The following is a 26,591-nucleotide window of genomic DNA, read 5'->3' on the forward strand; positions in this document are numbered from 1 at the left end:
AGTGAATGAGTTATCTGTCTCCATGGGTCATGTGATTGGCTGACTACCAGTTGTGTCAGCTGGTATAGGCTATTCAGTAAGCTAGCAATTATGTAGCGACGAATAGATGAACAATTAAAAAAAAAAAAGAAGAATTGATCTATGCTGGTGGCAGGCAGAACAATTAAATGTTTTCCCACTAGATGATAAGTGGCAATTAACCTGTATAGCCACCTGTTGCCGTTAATAAAACAATAATTGTTTTGTCCATCTAATGAAGACTTGATGAAAGCAGTGGGAAAGTGAGCAAAGGGTGGTTCCACAGAAGAAAGTTGAAGATCTGGACAAGGTGAATATCAGTTATATTTGAACACACTGGATTGAACAGCTTTTTGCAAAACAAACCGTAGTTTAAGGACATTTTGTTGTGGATAAGAAATAATAGAATGTGATAATGCACTGTTAAAAATGAGGATTTAGAAAAAAAATTTGGATGGAGGAATAGTCATGTTTTCACAATTTCTATTTTTTCCAAGAGGCAATTGATCCAGTCAAAAGAGGAAATTTCATCGAAATTGATGTGTGCTTATGGAGAGAGAAAAAAAGCTTAATGCCCATAAAGTCTAAATAATAATAATACTGTGGCAATTATTTTTGATATTTTCAGAGCGTGAAGGTGTATGTGAATTTTGGTGACGATTCATAGCATTTTTGCGTCGTTAAGCAACGTTTAGCTTTTGAACATTTAAAGTTGTGCTTTAGCTTTACTCCATACCAGTAGGTGGCGGTCATTTTGGAACATTTACAGTTGTGTTTTAGCTATACGCCATACCAGTAGGTGGCGGTAATTCTGGTAAGCATCGTTAGCTCACCGCCAACACCCAGATGAGTAAACGGCACCCACTGTCGTGCTGAGTGACTACTTTTGTAAGTAAACAGTGACGAGATCATGTTACTTTTTGTGACAATTTGTCTAATGTAAAATTAAGTGCATTGGCTCTATAAAGGTTGGGATTCGACTGGTTGACCTCTTCAAAATGGCCGCGTGTATGGTACATTTAGCCAGCGGAAAAGGCGCGGTCTACACCGGTAGCGGAAATGGCGTCGGGATACCGCTGTATTATAACACAGCTGTAGCGCGCGCAAACGGCTAAAACGTTCCTCCTTACGTGTGGCTGAGCGTCTTTCACCTAACTACGCACAAAGGCTTTAAACTACGGCTTCTATTTCTCGGCCATAACTCCCAACTCGTAGTTTTTTTTTCCCCCTTCGAGGAAGTAACCCCAACGTCTCCGTTTTCGTCCAGTCGTCCCCTTCAACCCACCAGCAAGCATGTTTGAGGCTCGCCTAGTCCAGGGATCCATCCTGAAGAAGGTGCTCGAGGCCCTGAAGGATCTGATCACGGAGGCGTGCTGGGATGTCAGCTCGTCCGGCATCTCGCTGCAAAGCATGGATTCCTCTCACGTCTCCCTGGTGCAGCTCACACTCCGCAGCGACGGCTTCGACTCGTACCGCTGCGACAGAAACCTCGCCATGGGAGTGAATCTGAGCAGGTCAGCCGAATAACATTATTTCGAGGTCGTTTAGAACACGCTGTCGTCACTGTTAAAGCGCTTAGTCGGGTGATGGCTAAATGCTAATTTGATGTTTGGTAAGGGAGGCAAACTACGGGGTTTATCTTCTAACGCACGCCAGTAGGTTGACTTGAGTAGCATTTTTGCGTGACGTAAGTGTTTTAATGTTCATGACACCGCTGTCTTTAATCGTAGTATGTCTCATCATATTGTGGCAAAAGTAAGGCGGCCATCATGGCGGTGTTGCCCGGGCATGTCCCTGCAAATGGAGCAGCCATTATAAACCTCCAGTCTGGTTAATATTAACTATCTAAGTGTGTCGTATGATTGTTAACACGTTACAAATCCTCCCAAGAGTTTGAAGTCTTTAACTTGACACAATGTTCGTTTGAAAGAGCCGTCTTCCCGTGGCTACGTCACTTGAGCGCCAATTTGAGTCTTGGCGGGAATGCTTGTTGAACCCGGGAATTTGCACTTCCGGTAGTGAGTTACTCTGACGTAGGCGACATTTGCATACGGGTAGATGGTAGAAAATACGGTAATAAAGTAGAGTCTTTTAAATATTTTATTCTTACGGCCTTGTTTTTATTAAAAAAAACGCTTTAATTAGGAATGTAACAATTAAGATAATTAATTAAACGTTCCAGACTGGGTTCACTGAGGTTGCTAAAATAGCTCATTTCAATGTGTTAATTAATTTATATACGTTTAAAAGTTAAATTTTATGGTTTCATGGTTTGGCTAAATAGCATAATCAATATAATTTTTTCCTTTCTGGGAAACAAGAAAAAATTATAGGAAGAATCCAAAAATGCATGACTGAGAAATCTACAAAGTGACGCAGTGTCTATCACAATTCATTTGCCTTGGCCCTGAAACCTTTTATGTGAACCTTAATTGCCATACTTCCATTCCATTCCCCAGCATGTCCAAGATCCTAAAGTGCGCCGGAAACGAAGACATCATCACCCTCCGAGCTGACGACAATGCAGACACGCTGGCGCTGGTCTTTGAGACCGTCAGTAAGTTGAAGAACAAGCCGGTCTGCTCGGCGCTATTCTTCTTTGAACCAACTTTAATGCCTGCTCGGCGCTATTCTTCTTTGAACCAACTTTAATGCCGATTTCATTTTTCAGACCAGGAGAAGGTGTCAGATTACGAGATGAAGCTAATGGACCTTGACGTGGAGCAACTGGGGATCCCAGTAAGTTCCCGTCCAGGTTTTTGGTCTTTGCGCCGCACGACGCGATGCGGCGGGTTCCCAACTTCTCTTCGTTCCACGTTGACAGGAGCAAGAGTACAGCTGCGTGGTCAAGATGCCATCGGGGGAGTTCGCCCGCATCTGCCGCGACCTCTCGCAGATCGGAGACGCCGTCATGATCTCCTGCGCCAAAGACGGCGTCAAGTTCTCCGCCAACGGAGAGCTCGGCACCGGAAACGTCAAGTTGTCCCAGACCAGCAATGTGGACAAGGAGGAGGAGGCGGTGAGTTGGGACAAATTTACATGCTTCATTGCAAGGGCATGACATGCAATATTCAATATATCATAGTTATAATTGTAAAAGTATAGATTCATTTTTTTTAGGTAATAAGAAAAGTGTGTAATGTGTTGCTCTGCTCATTGGTTTAAAAAAACAAAAATTCATTTATCTTTTGGATGTGTTTTCAGGTGACTATTGAGATGAACGAGCCAGTTCAGCTCATCTTTGCCCTCAACTATTTGAACTTCTTCACCAAAGCCACTCCGCTGTCCAAGACGGTCACCCTTAGCATGTCGGCCGACATTCCTCTCGGTAAGCCAACGTGCGGCGGTGCCTTGACTTTCAAGTTCTTCATTTGACTGCCGCGTTAATTATGATTCCCAGTTGAAGTTTACCGTAAAAAGCGAACCTAAAACAAATCTGAAAATGACACCTTTTGTGTTTGACCAAACCACATAACGTTGTCAATGCAGCGCTGTACTGTAGAATATTCCATTTTGAATCGCTACTGCCACCCGCTGACGAAAAATGAAACTACACATACCGTTCTTCACATACACCCCACGAACGTTACGTCACATCCGCAATTCTAACCCGAATCCAGTCTGAAAACTATTGGCGAGAGTACCCATTGTGAACGGCTAAGGTGTTAATCTACTAATTAGAAGGCATTTCACTCAAAAGTTATTTTGGGGGGGAAAAGTTCCATATTGCAACTTTAGCAATCCTTTTTAATGTTTTTATTCTACCTTGGCAGTGGTGGAGTACAAGATTGCTGACATGGGCCACGTCAAATACTATCTGGCGCCCAAGATCGACGAGGACGCTTCTTAAGTAGTCAGAAGGTCAACAAAAGAGGAGAATAGAAAAGCACGAAGACCGACTCCGGCGTCGAGTGGTTTCCTGGTTCGCAGCGAGAGCTTCAGTGTCAACAATTGGAAACGTATCGATTTGTTCCCCGCCGTGTGGAAATGTCAGCACTTTAGAGTCTTGCTGTCTGTTTGTAACTCTCCTCGCTTCCACACTCGCAGTTTGTTGTTGTAGATACACATTTGTAAATATTTTGTGGTTTCATGCCGTCAATTCCCTATTGAGGTTTTTTTTCTCCCCCCTTTGGTATAACTGTGACTCGGTCCCAAATAAATGATCAACTTTTTGCCAGCTTTGTGCTTCTTGAATTTTAACTCCTTGTATGAGTGTAGCTTCTAATAACATGGACCAGATGAGCTTTATGTAGATTACAGTGGCATTACTCAATTTGAACATTCTCTGCAACAAAAAAATACTTGAAACTATTTGTAAAGTGCAGCGGTTTTATAGTCATACTAAAGTTAATAGTTACAGTGGGAATCACCGATTTAGAGGGAAAATATGCAAAATTATCATTTCAGTCACTTCAGCAGTTGCTAAAAGTTCCCAAAACACATTTTTAAAGTACCAAAATACGTTGCTAAGTGGTTTGGGGCGCATAAACGTGTCCAGTGTACTGTAGTCACGCAGTGCAAATGACGTGAGCGCTGTCCAAGGGATGTCGCTGAGCGCGCGTGGCCACCAGATGTCGCTGTTTGGTTACTTTTAGCTGCTACGCGGCATCTGCCTCTGCTGCTAACACTTTGAAAATAAATGACATCATTCAGTTTTAGGAGGCAAACAGCCAGAGAGTTACGCGACCGGCCAGGAAGGCAGCCATCAACTATCAAATCGAGTAAAGATAATTTCTGCTTTTTCTTTCTTTTTTTTGTCAGTTATAATCTGGCTTAGCGCTCATTGCATTTGCCCGTGGTGTCAACTTGTGGATATTTTGTTGCAGGCTAGTGATAGAAACCCATCTTATGCTAACAACGTTACAATTATATATTTAAACAAATATTTCATTTAAATGAAGCATTCTCTACATCCTTGGCATCAACTTAACATGTAAGGCATGTAAGGTTGTGGTTGTTTTGATGCTTCAAGGCATTATTTACAAGTTACTCATGTTATCTTTAAGTCATTCAGTGCCATTGACGGCTATAGATGTCAAAAATTCATTTGAACTATTTCTATTAGTTAAACTTTTTTTTTCACTTTTGCTAACAAAAAGTATGAAAACCTAGATTTTTTTTTTTAGAACAGGTATAAAATTTGTGATTAATCGTTAGTTAACTAGTGAAGTCATGTGATTAATTACGATAAAAAAAAATTAATCGCCTGACGCCCCTAATTTAAAAAATATATATAAAAAATGAGGGGCGTTAGACGATTACAATTTGTAATCGTAATTAATCGCATGACTTCAATAGTTGACTCACAATTAATCACAAATTTTATGTTATAAATGTACAATAAAAATGTTTTTCTAGGTTTTCATAAAAAATGAAATGAAAAAAAAAGTTAAATAGAAATAGTCTATAGTCGTCAATGGCAGTGAATGAGTTCATATGAGCCTACTCCAAACAAATGTATTTACATATATTTCCCCCTTGGTTGTGGTGTTACTGATCTACTATGCACGGTTTAAAACTGAATTGCCATTCTGGGACTAATAAAGAATTAGTACTGTATACGTTATTCTGAATCTAATGTGCTAACTCCAAAAACACATTATGATGCAGGCTAGTTGTGATAGCATCTAATTAAGCTTAGCATGCCTAACAACATACTATTATGAATTAAAACATCCTCTGCAGTTCTGTTGATGATTTCAGTGTTCTTGTGGAACACGGAAGGATCGGGGAACAAGTGATAGCGGCTAGCTCAACACGCTAACAACATATTCATTCCTTCCAACAGACTCCAGCATCCCGGTGAAGTTTACAGACGACACAGCTGTGGAAGGTCTGATCTCTTCCGATGATAAAGATAACCTCCCACCCTGAGATCATCCATCTTTTTAATTGGTGCAGGGGGAACCACCTTGAGCTGAACACTGAAAACAAAACAAAGGGGCTCATTTGCGGATTTCTCGAGGAAGCAGCAACGGAGTGCTCTTCCAATTATCGTAACGGGGCCCAGGTGGGGATTGGACCACAGCCCCCCCAACACCAGGGAAAGGATAGAGGCTGTCATTTATTCCCCTATAGAACAATTAAAAAAAAAAAAAAACTTTTTTAAAGGCACCACACAGCTGACATAATTTAGCTACTTTAGCCATTTGATTGTACTTTAGCTTGTTACATTTCTTTGGCGGGAAGCTACAATAGCTTTTAGTAGGTTACCGACACAGGTTAGTATTTTTTTTTATTAGTATAAATACTGTATTATATTTATGACCACACACTTGTTTCATAATGAAAACAACAACTAAAACACAGTTTAACACTGCAACAGCTGTGTTAGCCTGTCGACGACATTTCCCATTATGTGCTAGCAATTAAGCTAGCAGATTTCAAAGCAAAGTTATGTCGTCGTTTTAAATGCACACTGTGTAATTCTCGACGTTTGGGTATGGTTCGATAGTAAACTTCAACTGCGAGTGACATTGAACAGCTTAAAGCCTCTTTTTGAAAGATTTTAATCACTATAGCTAAACTCCTGTTTGTTGTGCTGTGTACAGCGCTCTTATCTTTAGCTTTTTGCTCAAAGTACTGAGGCCCGGGGTTCAAATCTCAGCTCAAACCCGATTTGTATGTTTTCAGCGCTACTTGCGTTGTTTAAAACTGTTTAAGTTACAACATTTTTTCCCCCTCATATGCAAGTGATCACAGTCATATTGAATACAGCCGCCTGGTTAAAAAAAAAAAATGGAGTGTCAAATAAAATGACTGCTGGAGAGAGAGAGCAGAGCAGATTAAAAGTGTCTGCCAGCTTAATCCTCACTCTTTACAATATGAAAATTCATCTGATGAAATGGCTCAACTGTAATGAGCCTTCAGGGAGAAGTAAAGGAGGGGGGGGGGGGTTATTTATTTGGTGGGAGGATTTATTGATACCAAATACGCCTGATGGACGTTTTTCTATCATAATTCTTAATACCTGATTGTTCAAATCCCTTCCAGTCATCACCGGTGTCCTGAAACGTTCCCTTTTTTTTTCCCGTGCGTTTCCACAACAGGACATCCTGAGTGAGCGAGAGGCGAGCGTGTCCTCTGAGGCAAAGTACTGTAAGTACTCCACTGATGATAATACTGATAAAAAAAAAAAACGCTACAGTCATTTTAAGATGTTTAATTAACCACTGACATTCAGGTTCACTTTAATTACTTCCTGAAAGCAAAATGAAAACGGCGCAGTCATAATTGAGTTTTGCACGGTAGCAGCAGATATGCTTCGTTTCAACATTCCTGACTTAATAACGACAATACAGAACCGGTACATGCAAAGCCTGTAGTCCGCCCACTAATTGAACCCTGCTGGTCAAGGCAGATGGTCTCTCACCACTCTTATCGGTTCAGGTTTGCAGTCATTCTCAGTGTGGTATGCCACTGCAGGCGCCCTCTAGTGGTTCACAAAATAATCACCCTCTCCACCTGTTTTTGTCCATCTCATTTTTGTTGAAGATGCCATCACAGTGCCTAAGGGCTCGGGTAACGACCAATATTGGTTTCACCTGTTTTTGGAGTTTGGTCATGTGACGTTCGCAAGCTGAGCTCTTCGGCATTGTGATGGCATTTTTAGTTGACAGCGAGTGGCAAAATGGCCGCCCCCTCAGATGAATAAGAACGGGTGGATTTTTCTGCTTAATTCATATTTCACAAACGCAATATTAATCAGATTGCCGTGTTTAGACTAGGGGGGCTGCATAGAACATATTAATGTTTTGTTTTTTAAACGTGTGCTTAGATATTATTAAAAAATTATTATCTACAATGTATTCTAATTAGTATTTTTATTTTCAATATTAGCCGTGTTAATGAGTAAACTGCATAGTACAATGGTTTACGATAATATAAAATATACTTTTTGATGGGCCTTCTATGCTACTGTATTACAGTATTTGTTTTTAGTTGGTACTTGGCATGAAAAGTTTGAGAATCATTGCTTTAAGGTTTCTTAAAATAGGGGTTTCTCTCATTTAGTTTTATTGCATTTTACTACATCTCTACTCTTATTTAACTGTTATTATTTATTTTTAAAAACTTTTATAAAAAACAACAACGTACTTTTGAAAATATTTGTATTAATATAAAATATTAATAGTCATTTTTAAAATAATTTTATTGTATTAATTTATATTCACATATTGTATTCATTAAACAAAAAACTTTGAAATTGCTGTCATGTTTATTGGACTTTTAGACTTTTTTAAAAATGTTTTGTTAATAATGGCTAAACTATTTATATTGTCATTTTATGACTTTTTGCCTAATATTTTCCTTATTAACAAAACTAGTGTTGATATGAATGTGTTCTTTTGTATTTTACTAATTGCAGCTAGTCACCGATTGGCTGGAGAAATCCTACGCTTCGCAATAAGGTATGTAGGATCCAATTTGAACTCAGGTTAGCAGATGTTCTTCCTTCGTTGATGAAAGGGTTAACACTAATCTCTTCACAAACCTCACAAGGGTAATTGCTCGTATAATTAATTTGCGCGCGCAAGCTGTTTCTTTAATGAAGTAGATATAAACCGCACGATGGACGCTGAAGTAAATGTTTTGTGAACATTGCTGGATTTCCTTTATGTGGAACTCTCAGCTGACCTGCTCTATTCCTATCACCTGATCTCCAGCCTGTTATCTTGCCCTTGCCCTCCTTCATCTCTCCTTACTTTTAAATTGCTTTACAGCGGCAGGGGATTTTAGTCCGGGCGATGGATAAGAAGGATGCATACTCGGCGTGTGGAGAAAGTTGTTTAAATAGTAGCTTTTTTCGCATGCAACCCCACCCCCAAAAAATATCGTAAATATTTTTGTTTTTTTATTATTATTATTTATTTAAATTTTATTTATTTTTGTATTTAAGAGGGGGGGGGGGGCTGACTGTAGACGGGCACCACCGGAATAGCATGGCAGTGGCAGTAAATAGTTAGTCGGCTGAAATTTTAAAGATGAAGTGATGTCCAAATCCTCTAATATTAGCTCCACCAGGAAGAAAAAGAAGTTCTGGAATGGAGGGATCATTACCTGCAAAGCCATTTCCTAATCGAGGTTGTCCTCGTAATTGTCTCTCCACAGCAGGTGAAACGACTTCACAATCACGTTGATATCCCAGGAGGGTGATTGACTTGTCGAGTTATATTCTGGTCATTATTTTTCCCTTTCTTGTTTCAACGCAGTTCGTTAGCTTGTGCAGCCACATGTAGCCATGCACGTTTTTGCTAAAACACGGAAAATAAATAATGTAATCAAAGAGTGAGCAGTTTTTCTTCATTGTACTTTTTTTTTATTTTTTATTAGTCAGTGCTTATATTTTTATTTTTGTTGACTTTACCTTTAACTCATTCACTGCCATTGACGGTTATAGACGTCAACAATTCATTTAAACTATTTCTATTAGTTTAATATTTATTTCCACTTTTGCTAACAAAAGTATGAAAACCTAGAAAAAATGTGTTGTAAATTTAGAACAGATATACAATTTGTGATTAATTGTTAGTTAACGAGTGAAGTCATGTGATAATTACAATTAAAAAAAAATAATCGCCCGACGGGCCTAATTAAAATAATTTATTAAAAATAAGGGGTGTTTAATCGTAATTAATCGCATGATAATTTTATATCTATTATAAATGTACAATAAAAAAATTCTAGGTTTTCATAAAAAATGAAATAAAATGAAAAATATGTTAAACTAATAGAAATAGTTCACAAGAATTTTTGACGTCTATAGTCGTCAATGGCAGTGAATGAGTTAAACTGTCTTTGAGATGACATGACGCGTTGCTCGCAAAAAAACGTGAGTGAACTTTTTTGCTTGTTTTTTTCTCCGTTAAATTACGTATTGAGAGTTGAGCTCATCTCATGACTCATCCGTAACATGACGAGAATGAACGAGCCTCTTTCGAAAGAGAGTCAGCGGGTTCGGGTGGGTCCAACCCCGCCCCGCTCTCCAGACCTGTGACACTCTCTTACATAAGCCTGCAGAGCTCTGCTGGATTATTGATGCTCAAAGGCACATGGCTGCGACACACACGCACACGTGTTAAAATATTCCAGGTGCCAGGATATAAAGGGATTCCCTTCCTTTAATCAGCCCCCCCCCCACACACACACACTGACAGCCCACTTTGATTTTACTCGACGAGCAGGCACGCGCGTATTTGTGACCGTGCTCCTCACGTCAAAGTCATCCCCGCCCCCATTAGCATAATAATGACATGTCCTCTTTGTCCCTGCCTTCTGTCACGGCTATTTTGCACAGAAAAAGGGGAACAGTCAGAGGATGAAGGGTGAGGCGACATGCGGGAGGATCACCGAAAGCCTAATTTGTATTATTAGGGACAAACAGTAGATACATAGATTTGTTAATTTTTCTGAATGGCTTATTTTTCTTTCCAGGCCAGTGATGCTGCAAATGGTCTCATCGACATCACGTTTATTTTAAGCGTGTGATTCTAGCACCTTTAGAACAGCCCACATTTAGAATTTTTTTTAGTATTCAGTTTTTTTTTTTGGTCATGTGACATGAGCAATATGATTGGTCGTTACCTGAGCCCTGAGCAACTGCGATGTCATGTTCCGTTGACAGCAAGTGGCAAAATGGCCGCGCCCTGAGATGGATCAAAACGGCAGGATTTTGCTACTTCATTCATATCCCACAAATGCAATATTAATCAGAATGCCGTGTTTCGACTAGTGGGGCCGCATAGAAGTTATTACTGCAGCTTACCGAGTCAGTTGGGAAACTCTTCTTCGTGTGTGTCTGTGTTTGTATTATACTGCCCCCAGGTGGTCAAGGCATGCACACCAGAAGGCGCAGCACAATGTCCATTGAATTAGAGCAAATAAGGTGGCAAATGTTTAATTCTTTGTATATTTATTTCAGTATATTATAGTATGTTTTTTTTTTTTTTTTTTTTTTTTTTTTAATATATATATATATATATATATATACACACATATACATACATATATACATATATACATACATACATACATACATTATTATTTTTTTTTGTGTGTGTGGGTGAGTATGTGTATGTGCGTGCGTGCGTGCGTGCGTGCGTGTGTGTATTTGTTAGCTCACCAGAAAACCTATTAGAAAAAAAATCTCATACCGTTCACCTAAATCGAACACCAGGAGACCCGAGGGGACCGAAGAAAACCAAGGAAGGTGAAATCTAGCACCGACCAGACACCCCCCACCAGAACTCCTCCCCAGCCCAAGAAACATCCAGACCCCAACAAATCCAAAAAACATAAAATCAGGGAGGCCTCAAGAGACCAACGGAGAGACCGAGAAAAGGAAGGAAGGACAGACGAAGCCGCGTGAGATCCGAGACACCAGCCTCCACCGATTCAATAACCTGAGGAGGAAACAGATTGTGTCTGAGTTTCGGTAGATGCTGGTGTGGTGGATCTGGCATGCATGAAAATCTCCACCAAAGAGGGGAGCCGTCGACCCCCGCCGGAACAGAGCAAGCGCAACACCTCAGGGCCCCCCAGGCCACGGCAGCGCCAAAGGACGACCCCCGGGCCCCACCAGGGCCACCGGCCGGAGAGTATATTATAGTATGTTAATACGTAAGCGTATTGCATTTACTTGGGGGTCAGTTTTTCTGACAGATTTTTTGGGGGAGGAGCTTTGTTTGTTTGTTTTTTGTTTTTTAGGAAAAATTACTCAGAAAAACAGGGAGGAAAATATGTATTTTTTTAAACAGAAAAAAATATTCAGAAAAACAGAGTACCATCTTCTGCTTTTGGGAGTATTTTTTATTTATTTTTTTACCTCTGAACTCCAAGTGACTTGTTGCAGACTTGCTGATGGTGGGCGCATGCAATATGCTTCCATTAAAACTTAACTGCTCGCGTAGTAAAATCATGCCAGTCGATTGACATGTTTATATACTTAGTGATATAGTTGAAGGTACGTTGGAGGTATGCAGGAAAATGTCCGCCATTAGCGAGTCTGCAACAAGTCACTTGGAGTTTAAAGGTAAAAAATAAATAAAAAATACTCCCAAAAGCAGAAGCTGGTGATCTGTTATTTTTTTTTCAGTTTTTTGAATAATTTCCCACCGTTTTTCTGAATATTGTTTTTTCAGTTTTTCCTAAAAAACAACCCCCCCCCCCCCACACAAAAAGAAATACACAAAAAAGTACACACAAAAACAAAGCTCCCCGAAAAAATTTGTCAGAAAAACAGGACCCCCCATGAATGCAATATGCTTCCGTATGTTAATAATAATAATAATAATAAAACAAATCAAACAAACTAAAGTCATATCTCAAGGCACCACTGCAAATATAAATGACCACTGATAAAACTTAATGAAGGCAGACATTTTTTTGTCAAAGCTTTTATTGTCATCCAACCTGCACACCGACTGTAATTGTCCCTCGGTGTCCGGGGATGCCACAGTTTGCTCCTTAGCAACAGTTTCCACGGCTACAAAGTTGGTCCCTGCCTCACCCCCCCGAACCTACCTCCGTAATAAGCCGCCAGCCTGCGCGGTGCCCCTTACCATCGTTTGCGTCCGCGTTCTAAAGCCCGCTGCTCACGTGTCATGCAGCATACTCAATTATAATGCTAAAGGTGATGATTCTGATGAATATGAATTGCAGCGTGTTCCTACAACTTTCATCCAGCTTTGGTTCACTGTTCGATGAATCATTATCATATATGGGAAGCAGCTCCATCTCCATAAAGAGGGAAAAAGATACAGTAGAGCATGCTTGGGTACATCGGGACATGCAATGCAAGCCTCGGAGCGACACAAAGATCTATTTATATCTCTCCTAAAAATAGACCGTCTTCTCCATAGAAACATAAAATTCATCTCTGGGGCGAAATATTCTCAAGATGCTGCTGCTCCGTGTACATTCGTGTGTTATTTTACATGCACCTTATCGGTGTGTTCTGTTCATTCTTCCAAATGAGCATCATTCCAGCTGTGAGATGGTTTTTTTTTGGGGTGGGGGGGGGTCTCCACTCCGATGCTCGGCAGGAAGCAGGCAGGATTGGACCGTCCTTTCATCATCATTGTCATGTGCGCACACACGTACACACGTTTACATGTAACGTGCTTTAAGCCGAGCGTTTTTGTTTGTTTACAGTAGCGAAAAGGAAGAAGTGTTTGGCTAATCAGGGTGTTTTCCTGAAAGAGGAAGTCAACCCCCCCCCCAAATATTTTGACAATATGTTCTATGCAGCCCCACTAGTCTAAATACGGTATTCTGATTAATATTGTGTTAGTAGAATATGAGTTAAGCAGCAAGGTCCAGCAGTTTTTATCAGTATCATAAGGCGGCCATTTTGCCACTTCCTGTCGAGTGAAAATGACAACACAGTTGCTCAGGTCTCAGGTAACAACCAATCACAGCTCATCTTCAGAAACAGCTGAGGTGTGATTGGTCGTTGCCTGAGCCCTGAGCAACTGTGATGTCATCTTCAGTCGACAGCAAGTGGCAAAATGGCCGCCCACTGAGATGGATAAAAACGGCTGGGTTTTGCTTCATAACTCATATTCCACATATGTTATATTAATCAGAATGTCAGAATGTTTGTGACGTGTGTGTGTGTGTGTTTCCTTTTGTGAAGAGCAGCGTGCATGTTTTAGGCAAAGTCACTGAGGCAAAGATAAAGCAGGAGACAACGATGGAGATAAGACACACAAGGACGCGCATGTTGACAAGGCAAAAAGACAGAAAACCACGAGAGAGAGAGAGAGAGAGAGAGAGAGAGAGAGAGAGAGAGAGAGAAAGAGAGAGAGTGTGTGGACACTGTGCTGATAATAAGCGTTTATAGAATGTCACGGTCAGAAACAAAAGACGGAAGACAAGAGACTTAGATTATCTTTACTCGCGAGGAGAACGGACAGAGATGTGCACAGTTACAATCTCCTACCGCTCTTAAGCACACTCTGCCGAGTCCTCTCTTTTTATTTCTTTTAGGGCGGTTCCTGGTTACACAGCCGTTGCTGCTCTAAAAGTTGGGGGAAAACAAAGCAGCAACCGTCACGAATAGGAGTCATTGTGCAGATGAATAAATATGGGATAACTTATGTACAACTTCAAATATTGATTACAATATTATACAGGCTATAATTATCGGTATATTTATTAGACTCTATTTCAGTATTAATCACCACTTTTGGAAATTGGTGTGAAAATATACAGGAAGTTGTGGAGTATTTATATTCATGCTTAAGCAGCGCTAACAATTTTATATTCAGGAAAAGCTCATTAAATGCCATATGAATTGTGAGCATTCCTTCCAATCTCGCTGTTCATTTTTCTACAAAAATAACACAAGTTAAATGTTGCTCCTCCGGGAAACGCATCGAGAGCTTTTGCAACTAACAGGACGGCGTTTTATTTTGACAGATGGCATTTCCTCATTGACCCTGCAGGCTATTTACATATCTCGGCTCTTCATTATTCAATCAATGGGATGTTTGAGCAGGCTTGACCTGGCTTGATTACTACTTTACATCTCAGCCAAGGTCGTCTAAATGGATCCAGTTCCTCATTGAGTAAAAAAAAAAAAAAACTCCAGCAGAGCTTTGATTGCATTTCTGTAGCCATGGCTCTCATGGCAATCACATACTGTAATCTAATGCACCACACACACACACACACGCTAAGGGTCTCCCTTTCTTTGACATGCTGAAATGGGCTGCAGTGATCACAGAGGAGAGAACAGCTGAAGAATGTGAGGTGCTGCCTTCAAGCGCTGCTGCACAGTCTGCTTTTTTAAAACACTGCCTAACACCAGCTTTCATCTATTTCAACACAAATTGGGACATTGAATGCATCATCATATTCATCACAGGTTTTTGAGATACGCCTTAGAAGAAAATGAACTGCTTTTTTTTTAAAAGAAGTCTATTGTTCTCATCAGTTGCAGATTATTGCGCTATACTCTGGCAGCGTCGTGTATAATTTGCTCACCCGTGTGGGTATATATAGATTGGCCAAAACATTAGGGACACCTGCACAATGTGATGACTCCCAATACAAGAATGCTGCTTTTACACGAGCTTTTGAGGGACACTGTCCGAAGTATTGATTTAGCACTATATGCATAATGTATTGTCGCAAATGTATTGTAGGCCAATGACCCCCTAAACTGAAAATTTAGGGGGCAACAGTTGAAAATTGAGGTGCGCAGATTGTAAACTGACGTGAGTCAATGTTCCCATTTCCACAAATGTTTACTATATTACTGAAAAATGGGCCCAGTTGTGGTCAGCAACACAAAATATTCAACAATTATAACACTGTGCTCTAAATTCTTCTGTTTTTCTATGGTTTGTAAAAACGGTTCATGTAAAATAGCACTCAGCATAATTTTCAAGTCATCAACGGTTGTAGAATGAATTTGATGTTTTTGAACAAACCTCCCAAGGGTGACAGTATGTTTTCCAAAATAAAAGCATATTTTTTGTTAAAGTAAACAACTTTGAGAAGGGTGGTAGGAAGACTGCCATTAACTCATTCACTCCTAGCTATCGTCACTGAAGCAACCCCCGTCGCTCATGGCTCTTTTACTGGATTTTGACTGATTTAGCAAAGCCCACAGAATAGTGTGTTCTATTGCTATAAAAACATGGAATCTATCGAAAGAAAGATTAAAGTCTCTTCTGTCATCAGGAAAAAAAAGTATATTTCTATCTGTTTCCGTTTTGCAGCAATTAGTATTAGAATATAGTTAAGTTTCATCATTATTCACAAATCTGTTTAAAACAGTGGGGGGAAATCTCTTATACTCTGCTGCCACCTGCTGGCCGTTTTTGTAATAACTACCATTGCTTCAAGCGTTCTCTTTAGTTCAGAGGCTGCATGCTCTAGCATACCAAAAAACGTATAAATACGCCATGGTAATATTTCAATAGAACATATTTATACGTTTTTGGGAGCAAATTAGTAAATGAAATACAGTTTTAAGGAAAAATGCTATATTGGGATATAGAGATCTTTCCTCAAAATTATCTGCCATTGTTTTTGGGGGAAATTTTATGTCTTAAAAGTGGTATCCGTACTTGTATCGGTGCCCACTCGAGTTGAGTACTAGTCCTGGTATCAAACTGAAAAAAAGTGTTATCGACTATCCCTATTAATTAGGTGTGTCATCCACACACACACACACACACAAGCGCACACAACTAAGTACGTTTCCTCAAATATGTCAATGCATTCCGGCAATGTGTAGCAGGTGCGAAACCTCTCCAGGTGATACTCTCGAGCTTTGCAAATGATAACCGCAAGCACGCCTGTTGACTCCACATTTCCGCGTCATTGGGCTCCCACTGATGAAAATCCACACTCGCACACCCCTCCCCTCTCCTTCTCTCTCTCTCTCTCTCTCTTTTGTAGACGTGTGTGTTCCGTGTTGCATTCCTTCGCATCCACTCCGCTGGCGCGTCAGTCGGAGGTTGAGGTGGGCGGAGAGCGGACACGCGAGCCAGAAGCACCCCGGACAAACATCATGCAGGTAAGATGACTTTGGACGTCTTTCGTGTAGAGAAATCCAAAATACAGCTTTATTTTTTGGGGGGGGAACGATACACAAGCTGCTGTTGTTGAAAGTGTTCATTGAGAGCGTTCCTAAACGTTTGATGACTTGCGAGGCGAAGTTATGTAATTGCACGGCTGATGATGAGTCGCTCCTGCACTCGAACCCCGCAGACGCTTTTCTTTTCTAGCAAGTGTCACTTGGCATCTTCCTCTCCTGCTTCACACTCCTCCTCCTCCTCCTCCTCCTCCTCCTCCTCCTCCTTCTCCTCTTTATTCTTCACTTTCCTCCCTCCTCCTCGGGTTTGACTTAAAAATCTATAAACGGGCCGATCGTGTCGTCCGGAGTGAGTGCAGTGCCGAGTGTAAATCAGCGGCTGTTAGACAAAGTAAAGTGGAAAAGCCCCACAAAGTGACTTTCAACACCTTGAGCAAGGGGGAATTGCTCATTAAAAGCTGCAGGGAATCGAGCGTCTGTGCTGCGGGGCATCAAACGGTGACGCGCTCACATTGGACACGCGCCGCTGATAAGACATACAAATGACATTTACAGTCTCGTCTGAGGTCAGATGTTTTAATGCATGCATAATGTCGGCAACACTCAGTTGTGGGAATAAGAGCGGGCTGATGTGGAGGAGCTTTTCCAGTAATTGATGATCATCAAGTGGCGAGACGGATGCGCAGTTTCACATGCACTTTCTCCGTCGGCCCGCTCGTCGGGGTTGCAGAACATTGCGGTTAATGCGTCTCCCTGAATTCGACTGATTGCTAAAACGCTACGTGCGCATTGTGCCCATCGCCATGACTGTACCTTGACCTAATCGAAAAGGGTCCGACACCAGATGCGTAGCGATGGAGAAAATGAAGCTTCGTGAACCACTTGCCATTTTATGTTAACTCCTCAAGATGGCGCTCTGGGTTTGACGATGGAGTGGATTTATTCAATTAAAGACGCAGTGGAACTTTAATAAAAATTCCACTCCGCATCTTTAAGCCAAGTGCACCATCTTGAGGAGTAAAAAGTATCACAAGGGGTTCATGAAGCTTCATTTTCCCATCACTACTGTGTTGAATGAAGTTGACGTGAGCATAAAGTTGTTGTCCATGAATTTTTGGACATGCATGGAAGGAACACTTTAGTGATGAAAATGTAGCTCCATTTTGCGCTGCTGCCCTTGTTCCGGTAGCGGTAGCTAACGCTAAGCTGATCCACAGTCAGCGTATTTTTCATACTCTCGGCTTGTTTGTCTTTCGAATGATTGGAGGATGAGATGCCAAAAACACGTAATTGGCAATTAGTCGACTTTACGCTCTAAATGTCGATGCGGAGTCATAAAGTCTACACGTCAATTAGTGGACTCGTCTGTTTTCGTGACCGGCATGGCACGTGGTGATCGGTGATCGGTTGTTGGTGATTCCGCAGATGTTTGCTCGCTGGTGTAATTATTAGGAGTGCAACGATACACAAAATTCACAGTTCGGTTCGATACATTAGTGTCACGGTTTGATCTTTTTTCGATTCAAAAATTATTATTATTATTTTTAAATGTAAATTTGAATAATGTTTCGTTTATTGAAATTGCCAACATTTTGTTTTGACTAAAAAGTGTATTTTATAAGTCTGGTATTGCAATAAAACCTGCTTCACTTTTTGCTGTATATACTTAGAAGTGTTAGAATCATAAATACAGTATATGTCAGAATAAAAAAGTGCCTTGTCAAAAATGTTTGTGATACATCACCGATCCTTATCAGTTGAGTATACAGTACATAAAAAAAAAAAAAGTTTCTCCCTTAATTCAGTGTTTTTTAAACTATATGGCGTACAACTAAAAATAAAAAATAATTTCAAAAAATCATCAAAACATTGTGTCATCACATGTGCTTCTATTTCACATGCCCTCAAAGAACCAAAGCCGAGCATGAGTTCATCCTCTTACATCTGCTGTGTGTGCGCGCGCGCGCGTGCGTGCGTGAGCCTGATAAAAGTCCACTCGCTGAGCCAAACCGACAGATTGTTGTCCCAAAATAATTACAATAAGTCGGCAATCTGCCCCGTTGCCAAACATTTAAAATGAAAGCCAGAAAGGCACAAGATGCTGACAGACAAAGAATCGTGTTTTTTCATTCAATTCAATCTTTCGATGGCGGGACCCACAAAGTGCAGCATTTTCTCTTAACATTGTTTTAAAAAAACATTTTTTTTTACACATTTGTTTATAAAATGCATGGGCACGAGCGTCATATCTACCTTGTTGTTCATTTTTCTGTCAGACAGTAAATTAATAATTAATGACGTTATAAGGACCTTATCATAAACGTGTGTTTGTGTTACGACTTGTTGAATGCAGATTGTGTGTCACTTTTGTTTGATTTCACAGTGCAGAGGTCGTTCGTGGCTTTCGAATTAGGGGGCCGGCCTTCCCCGCATGTGTGTGTGTGTGTGTGTGTGTGTGTGTGTGTGTGTGTGTGTGTGTGTGTGTGTGTGTGTGTGTGTGTGTGTGTGTGTGTGTGTGTGTGTGTGTGTGTGTGTGTGTGTGTGTGTGTGTGTCGCAAAAACATACATGATAGGTTCATTGAACACTGTAAATGATCCATCAGTCAAAATTCTCACGTGTGGCCTGATTGTAACCCTCGTCATGCAGTGCTTTTAGACTTGTTTGGATGCTGGACTTTTGTCTTCAAGTAAGTCAAGTGTACACCAATTAGAGCAGTCGCACACAATTCTGCAGTCCAGTATTGATGCAACACACACACACACTCAAACCTCACTGAACCCATCCATCCATTTTCTTAACCGCTTTCCGAACAACCATCCGCACTCACAATCACACCTACGGACAATTTGGAGTGTTCAATTAACTTGCCATGCATGTCTTTGGAATGTGGGAGGAACCCGGAGCACCTGGAGGAAACCCACGCAAGCACAGGGGAGAACACGCAAACTCCACCCGGGAAGGCCGAAGCCCGGACTCGACCTCACGTCCTCTGCACTGGGAGGCGGACGTGCGAACCAGTCAGCCACCGTGCCGCCCTCACTGAACCCATTTAGCAAGTTTGAACGAATCCACCGCCATGCGTATGAAAGCAAGCACGAACGCAGGGCGTCACATTGCGCCTCTCGCCGTGTCTGACGGAATCACCTGCTCAATAGGTGGCGTGATTCGTAAGGTTAGACTCGTTGAATTTTTCAACAGGACGTAACCGTACCCGGGCTCGGCCATCAAACGCCTCTGTCACAAGTTCAACAACGTCTGACGGGATGCTTAGCAGCTTTTATTTTTATTTTTATTAAATTTTTGGTTGTTTTTATTGTCAGTGTTTAGCGATTTGGCTTCCTCATAAGAAAACAAATGAAGCTCACATAGCGCTGGGAGGCGTTATCGACCCTCAAATCAAGAAAGAGCGGCGAGGTGAAAACGACAGCCGCTGTAGAAATGTCAATCTGTAATCAATGAATGCGTCGCCGGTCTTACACGTCTCGGGTTATGAGCGGTCGATGCGGTCCAAACAAGACGAGTGACGACCCTCGGAGACACATTGCCACGTGGGCACTCTTTCTGCAGCGAGGAGGAGCGGGTAATTGAAACATGGCTCCTCTATTGCCCCGAGGGCCCCCCCGAGAGGATTAATTCTTCCTCCACATGAGGGCTCACACGTCAATATAGTATCTTTCCTCACACACACACACACACAGCTTGGCTTCCATATGGACGGTGCCTTTCTCCTCGCTTTCTGATTCGCACCGACAGCCACACCGACTGAGAGCGCAAGCTGTCCGCACACAAATAGCATCGGCGCTCCAACATCAACGGGCGCTCCTTGTTTGCTCCCTTTCATACAGCAGCAACACGCTCACTTAATGTCTTGCATGCACTTGAACAGTCCGATTACATCCAATGTAAGAGCTGCGCTGAAAAGACGCCATCTGCGTGCTCGTCTGCATCCCCGCAATAATGCAATAACATGATGCAGTTTGACCAATATTTTCAGGAAAAATAGCATTTGAATTTCTTCAGCACATTCAAAACCAGTTTTTTTTTTTTATCTGAGAGCTACGTCTGGTGTACTGATTAATGGCTACCAGTTTAAAACACACTTTTGAAAGAACAGCTTGCTCAGTTTACCTTTAATTCATTTCACCCGAAAAACTATTTGATTCCGATTTTTGGGTGCGCGATTCGATTCAGAATAGATTTTCGATTCACAATGATTTGATTGACAATAATTTTTGCTTCAATTGATAGATATTCAGGGAATCGTAATGATCTGCTCCAGTCTGACTCGCTAATGCTAATTGGTGCTCTACTTGCGGCACTTTTATCACTCAAAAAAACGGCTCCACGCTGCAAAAAAACAACTTTTATTGGAATAACTTGAGCGTGACTTTTTCCTTCTACTCTCTAATGTGGCTACTACTTAACAGTGTATCAGATCGCATGGAACCACACTGCCCCTAAGTGGCCAAATCGGGTACAACATGAACAGCGCTCCCAATAAAGACACACACAAACAAAGGGAAGACAGTATAAAATAATTTAAATAATATCGGTTTTGGGACATTTAAAATCGATTTTGAATCGTACTAAATGAGAATCGCTTTTTTGGCACACCCCTAATAAATACATTATATTCACTCTATATGCAATCATGTTTATTACGAGATATTCTGTACTGTGTCACCAGCTGGTGAGATATTTCTTACGGTTGTTGAGCTGCTCACTCATTTATGCAGCATAATTTGCACTTGTCCAGTTTGCCTTTAATGTGCCTCAAACATCTGTTAAACTATTATTTATTGATCAAAAGGGTCGTCTGTACTTTCACTGCTAGACGGTACTGAAAAAAACCCAAACAAACAGAAAACACGAATGGTGGTATTTATTTAAAGGAAGGTTGAATCGGATCAACCCGTGTTTTAAATAGTCAAACCTCCAAAGTAGAGGATTCTAATTTGGAGTTTGATGTTGTGGGAAAGTAGTTTACGGTTGTAAAAACGTTAATAAAAACATCACTTGTTCAGTAAATAAGCTTTGAACACATTCACTCATGTTACGGTGTATAGAATGGAATTTTTAAATCAATCGGAATAACTTGGCAGTCGGTGATACTGTAATTTACTAATAATGATATGATGTAACAATTTAATACTGTAAAAAAAATAAAATCACATGCAGCGTCCATTTTATTTGACATTTAAGGTACTTGTATTTCATACAAATGCGTCACTTGAATATTTCCACCAAAACATTTAATAGTAATAACAGCAGTGCAACTTGTAGACACAAGCACATCCTTCGATACTTATTTCGAAGTGCGTAAGATTATCAGAAAGACACAAAGTGGAGCATGAGCGATGTCATCTTCCTCGGACCTGCTGAATGTTAATAACACATCATTTATTAATGGGAGCTCTCGTGCACTAATGTCCCTCACTTTTTACATCACTTCCCTCTTCATTAACGCTCTTTTCCACTCTACTCTGTCACCATTCACGTTCAGTTCAGCCTCGACAATACTCAACCCCCCCCCCCCCCCCCCCCCTCTTATCTGCCTCCCTCCGTCAATTCAAATTTTCATTTTCCCTTACAAATCACATGCACATGTCAATCTTCGGATTAAATGCTAAAGACTTTGAGGAATATGAAAATCGCTTCCTGGGATGTGTGGGGAAAAATGTAGCTGGCCGTAAAATGGAATTTCCCCTTGAGGGACATTAACGGATTTCTTCATGCGATATGCAAATTAGCATGAATACTAATCAATCTGAATAAGATTCCTATCATGTTCCTTACATAATATTTAAAAAGGAGGAAGGGTGTTGTCATTCAATGTTTTGACTTTTGTCAATCGATTGGATCTTATCCATCAACATTTTTTTTTTTTTACTATATAAAGCAAATTAGAATAAGGTCAATTTGACATTCAAAACTTCGCTCCAACTCGTTTTGCACAGTTGATTCATATTTAAGGAAACAAGACTGGAGGATAGATTTGTGTTATATGCACAACTATTTTATCCTGAAGATTTCCAGCCAATCAACACAAGGACTGTGATAATAATGAAAATCAAATAGATACAACAAAATTAAAATGGTGTTATGCATTTACTACTGTATAATGCCATTGGTTTTACACACACACACACACACACACACACACACACACACACACACACACACACACACACACAAAAAGTATCTCGAATTAAAATACTTTTTATTCGAGGGTGCTGGGGAAAAAAAAGCGTGAAACAAGTGCTCACGGTCAGGGACGAGAACTGCATGATTATAACCCAGTTAATTTGCAAAGTAAAATGATCAATTAAAGTCAGAATAATTTAATTATTTAAATCAGGATTCATTTTCTTTTTTTTCTTTTTCATTTTAACTGCTAAATAGTGACATTAAAATCTCACATTAAAATGATTATCTCATTAATTAAAAATGAGAAGGCTAGCAAATAGAGTTCTTATAGCAATGGTGTCCAAACTATGGCCCGTGGGCCATTTGTGGCTTGTCGTCCATTTTTAAGTGGCCCGCGGGATATACTAAAAGTCACATCTGCTACTAATACATTAGTTTTATATACTGTCCAGCTTTTGTTAACGTGCAAATGTACTATTTCCAAATTAAACAAGTAACAACATTTGGCTGCTGTTCAGCGTCGGGGCTGATATTTCCTGGTGAGTTGCAGAGTTTCAACAATCCCAAAATCTTGTACAGTCCTAAACTATTTGCCTTATAGCAATCTGACCAGGTAGCAGTTTTTCAAAAACACTGTAATATATAAACAAATTGCAATTTCTTGATTGACTGATTTTGCTGCGCTTGATAAATTAAAGTAAAAAAATAAAATAAAAATCCAAGTGGCCCTTGCATCCTATTTTTCTATATTTGGCCCTCAGAGGAAAATATTTGGACACCACTGTCATATAGTATTTAGGATTGGGTGTAATAGGATTTTTTTTTTAGGGCTGTACTGGATCCTTTCAGTCCGTTGGTGGGAAACGAGAAATGTATGTTATATTTTATTGAACGGTGGACCCCCACTATTCGTAGGGGTTCGGGACCAGACTGGCCCACGAGTAGTGAAAAGCCGCATACGCAGTAAATAGTCGGGTTTACATCCACCCATTTTTATTAGAATTTTCAAGAAATACAAAAATAAAATGGAAAAGAAACGCTAGAAATTCAAAAAAGGGCCCAAAATTCGCAAAAATGTTTTCACGCTTAAAGGAGGTTGATTTTGAAGCGTATCGAAAAAAGGAAAATGCTAATTTTGGTAATGGAAACGAGACCGTATACACGTCGCACGTCTTGACCAGGATATTACATCACATGTGCGTTTGTAGTCCCAATGCAATGTCGGACGATAAAGTAAGGTATGTTTGGTGAAACAGAAATATTTTTGTAATTAATTAAAGAAGCCAATATTAATGAAATTTTAGATGGAAGAAACGCGACAGTTTATCAAGAATTACCAAAGAAAACTTGTCATTACACAGCGCAGTCGCTTCCTGGTCTTCTTCTTCTTTTAAAATACTGATGGATCGCACTTCTACGGTGTATACCGCCACCTACAGCGGTGGAGTCCCCTCTCAATATTCGCAAAAGAAAAACAGATAGAAACGGGCACAAGTCGCATGTCTGTTTTGCGCATTTTAAATACATTTGCTTAAAAATGCATTGGGAAATAAAATAAAAAATTACCCCCCCACCCCAAACTTAATAAAAAATAAATAAATAACATGCACTTTCAATGAAAAATTGTGGCATTTTTTGTCAGTCACTTTTTCTACCATGTGGAACTTTGTATTGTTTTGCTGTAGTTTTTAAGGAGCATTTGACGTGTGTGTGTGTTTGCACATCTGTCTCGATGTTTCAAAATCTTGTGACATACAGAACACTTCCCCTATGTTGTTTTGCTTCTATTCTCCTTTTTGTCCTGTTACGACAACGCCACAGCCTCTCACATTTAATCATTTATGTTGGAAAACAGTGATGACAGCCATTTTTTTGTCTGCTCTGTTTACTCCGAGTCTTACGCACATATGTTCTACCATATAGATCACGTGTGTGTGCGTGTGCGTGTGCGTGTGTGCGTGATGTGCAGACATTACGATGGAGAAGTGCTGCCCTCGGACAAAGTTAGCTGAAGCGTTAAGGAAGAGCCGAAGCGAGAAACTAGTTTCAAGTGCGCGCACGTGTGCTTGTTTTGTTTATGGAGTCAGCGGGGACATTTTGTAAGGGCTCAGACGGACTTTTTTTCTTATGATTAGATTTTCGTTTTGATTCACTGGCGTGGTAATGCATGTGGCCAAGGCTAAACAAGAATGCATTAAGCGACTGAAGGTCCTCGCTGAGAAGCGTGTTAACAGTGTCATGTAGGTTGGCGTGCTCAGCGGCGTGTGAATAAGCCGCTAATGTAGCAAAGAATTTCCCCGCGTGATAAACAGTGTCTGCCTGCAGCTGTTAGTTTGGGGAATATTCTTCTGTGAAGGCGCGTCACAGCCGGATTCGTTCTCAGCTTTTTCCCTCCATGTTGCTCCTCTGGGCTGGAACTAAGTTGATGAGGGAGTAAATGGATGGTTGAATTCTTGGTTATGTAGGGATAATGTGTGTATTGTGTACACACAGTTAGCATAGCTTGATTTGTATTTATATTTTTGGAGTAAAGTACCGTGGCCACATTCACATTAAGTTGCTCAAAAGTCGTGGTTTTTTTTCTCCACCCCTTCCTTTTCACTTTAGGAGTTGCATAGTCCAGTGTGACCGGCATTCCAGTATTGCCGGCAATGTAGTCCTAGTGACGAAACTCATTAAAATGTCCAATTGTTCAACCATAACAACCACACAGAATGTTTTTCTTGGAGAGTGAAACGAGCGTTTCCATATCTTCATCTTCACGCTGCCGTCCTCTGCTCGTCCTTTGCTCTTCTTCTCGGATCAGGCCGGGATTTATTATGCTAATTGGCTTCACTTCTTCCAGGAATGCCGGCAGACCTTCTAGCCCTCGCCTCGCTTTTCTCTCTCTCTCTCTCTCTCTCTCTCTCTCTCTCTCTCTCTCTCTCTCTCTCTCTCTCTCTCTCTCTCTCTCTCTCTCTCTCTCTCTCTCACTCACTCACTCACTCACTCACTCACTCTCTCTCTCTTGCTCTCTCTCTCTAACTCTCTCTTTGTCGCACTCTCTCTCTCTCGCTCTTTCTCTCTCTCTCTCTTGCTCTCTCTCTAATTCTCTCTTTGTTGCACTCTCGCTCTCTTGCTCTCTCTCTTTCTCTTTCTCTTTCTAACTCTCTTGCTCTCTCTCTCTCTCTCTCTAACTCTCTAACTCTCTTTCTCTGTCTCTCTGTCTCTCTCTCTCACTCTTCAATGCAAAGACATTTGCATGGCCGTACACCCGTGGGATCAAATGGCTGTTTTAAAATCCCCCATGTTCTGGCTCCAGCTCCTTCTGTTATGCTTTGCTTTCTTGTCCTTTTAACGCAGCCTGTGTTTGTTCTGCGCTCACCACATTCACTCGCACGGTTGCTTCAGTAAATACTTGTACATTTGTATTGTAATGGAGCCTGCTGGAATTTGGTTGAGAAAGAGTTTGTGAATAGTTCGTAAACATTGCTAAGTAAATATCAAGCGCTAGTTTGCGAGTGCTCAACGCAATGAATATTAATGAAGTGTATTGACTTTACACAGTGCTAATTGGAGCTGCATATGGAAACGTGTCCTACATAAAACGAGCACGGGTGCCGCAACGCGGGTTTATTTACATTTAAAGATGGTTGGTGATATTTGACCCATGCTTGGTCGGTGGACACGCGTGGAGGCGCATGTGTCACTGTCACGTGTCAACACATGTACTTGCCCATGTGTGACCGCATCACTCGGGATACATGATCATGCTGCTATACAGCGGCTTTGATTGCACTCTGTAAGGATCGCCTCAATATTTTAAGGGTGGCGTATAGCTCACTGGTTGAGAACCCACATTATGTGGTTGAGGCTAGTCCTCGGAGCAGGCGACCC

General features: G+C 40.8%; 2 protein-coding genes across 2 annotated transcripts in view; both read left to right on the forward strand.

The window, feature by feature from the left end:
- Positions 1–1,060: 1,060 nt before the first annotated feature.
- pcna (proliferating cell nuclear antigen) lies at positions 1,061–4,190 on the forward strand. Its single transcript, XM_086076929.1, has 6 exons — positions 1,061–1,532; positions 2,478–2,575; positions 2,690–2,757; positions 2,843–3,037; positions 3,223–3,346; positions 3,792–4,190. Exons 1-6 carry the CDS (start codon positions 1,312–1,314, stop codon positions 3,866–3,868), a joined length of 783 nt encoding a protein of 260 aa, XP_085933055.1. The 5' UTR covers positions 1,061–1,311; the 3' UTR covers positions 3,869–4,190.
- Positions 4,191–7,089: 2,899 nt separating this feature from the next.
- The window catches only part of kcnip3a (Kv channel interacting protein 3a, calsenilin), a 41,717-nt gene continuing 22,215 nt past the window's right edge, over positions 7,090–26,591 (forward strand). The window contains exons 1-3 of the mRNA XM_086076113.1: positions 7,090–7,116; positions 8,387–8,429; positions 16,432–16,549. Coding sequence (XP_085932239.1) covers positions 16,544–16,549 — 6 coding nt within the window. The 5' untranslated portion in view covers positions 7,090–7,116; positions 8,387–8,429; positions 16,432–16,543. The remainder of the gene's footprint in view (positions 7,117–8,386; positions 8,430–16,431; positions 16,550–26,591) is intronic.

This window comes from Leptonotus elevatus, chromosome 5 (assembly GCF_054856555.1).
Source record: "Leptonotus elevatus isolate MCC_2025b chromosome 5, RoL_Lele_1.0, whole genome shotgun sequence".
NCBI classification, from domain to species: domain Eukaryota; kingdom Metazoa; phylum Chordata; class Actinopteri; order Syngnathiformes; family Syngnathidae; genus Leptonotus; species Leptonotus elevatus.

Excerpts from the sequence above, each read along its gene's own strand:
- pcna (XM_086076929.1), top strand. The coding sequence starts at position 1,312 with ATGTTTGAGGCTCGCCTAGTCCAGGGATCCATCCTGAAGAAGGTGCTC. Across the intron at positions 1,533-2,477 it reads ATGGGAGTGAATCTGAGCAG|CATGTCCAAGATCCTAAAGT; the intron begins GTCAGCCGAATA and ends TCCATTCCCCAG. Across the intron at positions 2,758-2,842 it reads TGGAGCAACTGGGGATCCCA|GAGCAAGAGTACAGCTGCGT; the intron begins GTAAGTTCCCGT and ends CCACGTTGACAG.